This window comes from Sorex fumeus, unplaced genomic scaffold (assembly GCF_029834395.1).
Source record: "Sorex fumeus unplaced genomic scaffold, SorFum_2.1 ptg000063l, whole genome shotgun sequence".
In the NCBI taxonomy this organism is placed as follows: domain Eukaryota; kingdom Metazoa; phylum Chordata; class Mammalia; order Eulipotyphla; family Soricidae; genus Sorex; species Sorex fumeus.
The window spans coordinates 35,995,816-36,002,500 of NW_026606120.1; the positions used below are offsets into that span (position 1 = coordinate 35,995,816).

The 6,685-nt window shown below is 41.7% G+C and overlaps 1 protein-coding gene across 1 annotated transcript in view; it reads left to right on the forward strand.

Annotated features, from left to right (window-relative positions):
• SLC12A8 (solute carrier family 12 member 8) overlaps nt 1-6,685 on the forward strand; it is a 142,263-nt gene that overhangs the window by 123,911 nt on the left and 11,667 nt on the right. The window contains exons 12-13 of the mRNA XM_056126484.1: nt 4,490-4,587; nt 5,400-5,517. Coding sequence (XP_055982459.1) covers nt 4,490-4,587; nt 5,400-5,517 — 216 coding nt within the window. The remainder of the gene's footprint in view (nt 1-4,489; nt 4,588-5,399; nt 5,518-6,685) is intronic.

A 6,685-nucleotide genomic window follows, 5' to 3' on the forward strand; every position in this document is an offset into this window, starting at 1 on the left:
GCTTTTATGGCTTTTACTCTACGTCTTTTAATTTCTTTATTGCCGAAGTTTTGAACTCTCTCTGATAGAATCTTCTGCATCTTTGAGGTTGGATTCTTAGAGGGTCGTTCTCTTTTAGTGATATAATATTTATTGAATTGTCACATGTATGACTGTGTTTGCCCATTTTGCTACTTAGAATTTTTCTGGATTTATTTCTTTTTTAAAAATCTGGATCATCACCTTGGAGAATTGGGAAACTTAAGAAATATGCAGATTCAGTGAAATCCCTTTTAAAATTCCAACATCATAACTAATAAAAGTAGAGTCAAAATTGAGATGTATTTAGTACTACAAAACACTCTTAATAGTAAAAACACTTCAGAAGAGCAAAGAATAAAAATGTAAAGTATTACTCAAACGTTACACAAAGGAATACTAATTAAAACAGCATGGTACTATATTTAAAAAAAACTATTGCATACCAATAGAAAATAACTGCAAGCCCAGAAATAAAATCACATATATATGAACAGTTAGTTTATGGCACAGAATCTAGCAGCAATTGATAGAACAGGGCACATCTCTTGAATGTGCTGGAATAACTACATGGCAGAGAATGAAACTAAACCACTTCCTAACACATATATGAAAATTAATTTAAAATGGATTAAAATTATCTGGAATTATGGAATCATGTCCATGACTACCATAATAAAATAAAATAAAAATTATCTGTAAGACAAAAAAAGTGAAATATGTAAACTACACATGGATGTAAAATCATAGAGCACGTGGAAGAAAACACAGGCAGATGCCTTGATATTGACCTAAGAGATACGTTTAGGGACTTGATTCCAACGCACAGAAACAAAAGCAAAAATAAGTAAATGGGGCTACAAACCCTTTTTTCACAGCAAAAGAAACTTGCATCAAAACAGTAAGACACCAAGTACTAGATGGGGGAAGATGTTTGCACGCAGGGATTTATATTCAACATGAAGAACTCATTACTTGATTACTTGACTTCCTGTTAATCATCGATTTGCTCGAGCAGGCTCCAGTAACGTCTCCATTTGTCCCTGTCACGTGCTAGTGTAGCCCAATGGCGTCTGTTCGCTCTAGGAACATGAAGAGCCTCAAACCGATCGTTCAGGGTCTTGACAAAGAAGTCTGACCATCTGGTAGGTGGGCGGCCACACGGTCTTTTGATATCCCGTGGAATCCAGTCGGTAACAGCTCTAGTCCAGTGGTTGTCTTCAAATCTCATTACGTGTCCAGTCCATCTGATTTTTGACACCTTGGCAAATGAGACAGCGTCCCTGATTCTTGATTGTTGACGGATGAAGAACTCATAAAACCCAACAATAAAAAAAAAGAAACTTAATTGGGAAGCAGGTAGAAGATCCAAAGAGTCTTCTCCAAAGGAGACTTGCAGACGATTAGTCGACACGTAAGAGATAGTCATCTCAGAAACAAAGATTAGAAATGGTGTGGAAAGAAGGGAACACTTGTACATTGTTGGCGAGAATATCAACTGATGTCACAGTTTTAGAAAACAGAAGGAAGTTTCTTTAAAAAATTAAAACGAGACCTTTTAAGATAATGGTCTGATTCCAAGTAGAACCGAAGAACAGTGACTGCAAAGATGTGGGCTTGGGAGAAGAGGTGAGATATATCATTCAGGGAGGAAAGGAGAGGTTAGTGGTGTAAGCAGCCCTGCAGCCCATGACACTTGTAATAGAAGGCCACAGAAGGTTCTAGCTAGGCCTGTGCTATGATCAGATTCAGGTTTTAAGGTCACTAGCTGTATGGAGGCAAGAGGAGCCAAGGTCTGTTTAGAGACATCACGTCTCTAAATTAGGGTAGGCTAAGGATAAAACTGCTGTAACAGATAACCAGAAATATTGCACTGAAACTGTGTCACTGTATCATTGTATCACTGTCATCCTGTTGTTCGTTGATTTACTCGAGGAGTGGGGCCAATAACATCTCCATTCCTCCCAGCCCTGAGATTTTAGTAGCCTCTCCTTACTCATCTTTCCCAACGATTATAGGCTCTTTCAGGGTCAGGGGAATGAGACCCACCATTGCTACTGTACTTGGTATATCGAACATGCCATGGGGAGCTTGCCAGGCTTTGCCCATGTGGGCAGGATACTCTCGGTAGTTTGCTGGGCTCTCTGAAATATCTGAAATATATATATATATATATATTTCTCTCTATGATTTTTTTGCCTAATGTCTGAACCCCATCAAATATGGTGTGGTAGCACTGTAGCACTGTCCTCCCATTGTTTATTGATTTGCTCATTGCGGGCCCAGTAACATGTCCATTTTGAGACTTGTTGTTACTGTGTTTGGCATATTGAATACATCACGGGTAGCTTGCCAGGCTTTGCTGTGCGGGCGAGATACTCTCGGTAGCTTGCTGGGCTCTTCGAGAGGGGCAGAGGAACCGAACCCAGCTCGGCCAGACTGGCTGCATGCAAGGCAAACACCCTACCACTGTGCTATAGCTCCAGCCCTATGGTGTGGTAATTATGGATAATGGGTAGGAAGTGTCTTATGATATGCAAAGCAGCTGCATGGTCCTGAAAGCATTTGGGTAGTGGAAGTCAGCAGGTGGGGCTGGGTCCCTTGGGGTCGGGAGGACTTTCACCCACCCCACTCCAGGGTGCCCCAAGTGAAAACAGCCTGGTGCGGAGTCCGTGCACTGAAACATGATAGAAGTTTATGTCTCAGTTGTAAAACACCCAGGAAGAGTATTTCAGATCAGTGGTGGCGCTCCTCTGTGCATTGACTCAGAGACCCGGGCTGCTCCAATTTCCACACACACCCCTGGAGCTTTTCATGTGTAAAGTCAGGGCTGAGTTACCATGCTCAGCTTTTAAGCAGAACGAAATACAACCACTTTCTTTTTTTAATTTATTTTTTAAAAGTTGTTCACAATACTTCATTACCTTTAATATTTGAACACCAATCCCACCACAATCGCACCTTCCCATCATCATATTCCAAACGTTTCCACCCCAAATCCCAAACTGCCCTCTGAAGCAGAATCGAAACAATTCATTTTGTATTGCTTGTTATAAATAATCTGCTAAAAATGGTTCAATAAAGTTTCCTTAGAGGAAAGTGTGTGAAGATTGTTGTATTTCTTCCTGGAGTCACTGAGCCCTTCTATAAGAGATTACTAAAATGTTTGTTAAACCCCATCAATTGTTGTGTGTTACTCTTGGTACATCAGTAGTGTAGAGTAATAGAGGTTGTGTGGCTGCATATGTGGCCATGTTTCAGGAATTTTAAAATTTAGAATGTGATTCTACAGCAGATTCACTCATGAGTGAGGCTTGTCCAAGCCTGTGGAGAGCATTTGTGGGCATGGTGGTGACTGAGTTCTGGAGGTTTTTGATGCCAGGGGCTCTGTTGGGGTGGGGAGGGAAACTCACCTGCCCTCTCCGAGTTGTCCCAGTTAAGGCAGCCTGTTGTGGATTCTGGAGGCATCTCTCTTGTTGTTGTGTGTTGTTCTATGTTGCTCTCTTCCAGAGCTTTATTTCTGAGTTTCTGGATCATGGCCATTGATGAGATTATATGGGGTCAGGGACAGTTTGTGGTTGTGATTGCCAAGCTCCTGGTAAACAAGGGAGATTGGAGACGGAGGCCCATCCCTACTCTAAGCAAGCTTGGAGATTTCAGTCACAAGCTTGGGGGTTTATTTTGCAGATTCCCTCATGGGTAAGGCTCATCCGAGCCTGTGGAGAGCAGCTGTGAACATGGTGGCAATTGAGTTCTGGAGATTTTTGGCTGCTGGAGCTCTGTTGGGGTGAGGAAGGGATCTCACCCGCCCCACCTTTGAGTTGCGCCAATTAAGTACACCCACTTTCTTCAGGACTATATTGTAGGACTAGCACTCAACACCTGTTCACGTTACATGCATGAGAGCTTCTCCACAGCCACATATGACTTCCAGAGATCCTGGGACGTGACACTGGATGTCATCTTGACCATGAGGGCTCATGGCTGTAAGTCAGATGAAAGTGGCTTGGACCAGGAAAGAAATGATGGAGGTGGTAAGGAATGGTCATATTCAGAGTGTGTTTTGATTTTAGAATCAGTAGGATTTATTGGTGGAATTGATGTAAGGAAGCAGCAGTGCCAACCACAACTGGGAACCAAGAACATTTGATTTTTAATTTTCCCACTCTATCCTACTTACATCTGGAAAAGAAGGGAAATGTGAGCCCCTGTCCCCATTTATGACAGTACTGGACTATACTCAGTGAGTGTTGGAGGAATTTCCCTCTCCACTCTGCTCCCCCCTTCCTTTCCCCCTAGAAATAAATCCTTTCTTTCCACCCCAGAGCAAGTGCTGACAGTAACTCAATTCCGTAGGCTGAGTCACAGCCTTGAAGAAGAGCTCAAAGGTATTTGAGGAGCTCACAGATAAAATGAGAAGGAGGTTTATTAATAAAGTCATACCCAAAGATTTGACTTATTTATTTTTTAGATTTTTTCCTGAAGTCCAGGCTCCAGGAGCATGATGCCCAGAGGAGACCGATTTCTCTCTACGCCCGCATGTGCAACCCCTGGGTCTCCCTGTTGGGAGTGAGTAACTTCATCTTGATCACAATTAGCTTAAAGCATTGTTTCAGACATGTGATATTGGGATGGAGGTGGGGGAAGATGAAAGGCTTAATTAGGAACAATGTGATTTGTTGTTTGTTGTATTAGAATATAGATCAGAATGCATATAACAAGATTATCTTTAATAAACTATTTATTTTTAAACTTCTGATTTACTTTTAAGATAATCATTTTTGATAACTTTCAGATCATAAAATTACTAAGTATAACAAATAGGCATAATATCATCTTAATTTGTTTCTTTTAAAGAAGTGTGGGACAGGGATCAAAGGTAGAATATATATTTGATGTTCTCAGTAGACATCTTTCCATGAGGGTATCTTCTCAAATGTCTGCTTATGTGAGGATCTTTTGAATCGTCACTGTCACTGTCCTCCCGTTGTTCATCGATTTGCTCGAGCGGGCCCAGTAACGTCTCCATTGTGACAATTGTTACTGTGTTTGGCATATCGAATACATCACGGGTAGTTTGCCAGGCTTTGCTGTGTGGGCGGGATACTCTCGGTAGCTTGCCAGGCTCTCCGAGAGGGGTGGAGGAATCGAACTCGAGTTGGCCATGTTGGCCGCTTGCAAGGCAAATGCCCTACCCACTGCACTATTGCTCCAGCCCTTTTGAATTGTAAGTGAATTTAAATTGTAAGTAAATTTAAATTACCTGGAATTAATGAGGGATTGGTGAGAGGAACTGTTGTTTGCTAAAGTCCTGGGTTTCTGACTTGTTTATATACTCGTAGAAAACCATGAGGTGACATGTCCCTTCCCTGTTTCCACAGGCTCTTGGGTCCCTTCTCATCATGTTTGTGATCCAGTGGGTCTATGCCCTGGTTAACATGGGTGTTGCTTTGATCTTGTATTTCTACATTGGCCAAACTAGTCCTGGACTTCACCTTGGTAAGCAGTAGGGCTGTTTCACCATCAGCCTCATTTTCTTTTAGCTTTCATTGGAAAGACAGGCTTTGGACACTTGGTAAATGCCAACAAAAACCAGAAGTGAGTTCCACATTCAAGTAGCATGTAGTTTAGGAGAAAAAAATATGACATGTATGTAAATAATAACAAATGAAAAATAGCAACAGCTTGTTGTGGGTTTAAAGGCATGTAGAAGTAAAGTAGCTGACAATGGCACAATAACCAAGAAAGAAGAAATGGAAACATATTGCTGGGTGTTTCTCATGCAATGTGTATGTATATGTAAAAGACTCTAAGATCACTTAATGACCTATGATAAGTTAAAATAGTGTACACCCTAAGGTAATCATAAAAATATCAACAGGGGCTGGAGCAATAGCACAGCGGGTAGGGCGTTTGCCTTGCACGCAGCCAACCCGGGTTCGATTCCCAGCATCCCATATGGTCCCCTGAGCACTGCCAGGGGTAGTTCCTGAGTGCAGAGCCAGGAGTAACCCCTGTGTATCGCCAGGTGTGATCCAAAAAGCAAAAAAAAAAATCAATAAAGTTATTGCTAATAATCCAATGTAAAGGTAAAGGTAAAGGCCCTCCCATTGTTCGTCGATTTTGCTCGAGCGGGCCCAGTAACGTCTCCATTGGAGACTTTGTTGTTACTGTGTCTGGCATATCCCATACTCTCGGTAGCTTGCAGGGCTCTCCGAGAGGGGCGGAGGAATCGAACTCGGGTCGGCCATGTTGGCTGCGTGCAAGGCAAACGCCCTACCGCTGTGCTTTGCGAAGCAATAATCCAATAAAAAGATTGAATTGAATTTTGAAATACAAAAAGAATGAAGTAAAAAGAAAAGAAGAAAAAAAATGAGAGACATCTGGGCCCAAGAAAAACCCAAAACCCAATAGCATAGCAGTTTATAGAAACCTGTATATATCAATATTCACACTAAATATAATGTCTAAATACTTTCAATTAAATGGCAGAGATGGTCATATTGAATTTAAAAACATGATCTAATTATATGCTGCTTACAAGAAACCTACTTTAAATGGATGCAAAAATAAATCAAAACAATAGAAAAAGAGAGACTGGAGCGAGTACAGGAAGCAGTGCACTGACCATGCGTGTAGCTGACCCTGGTCTGAACCCCAGCGCAGC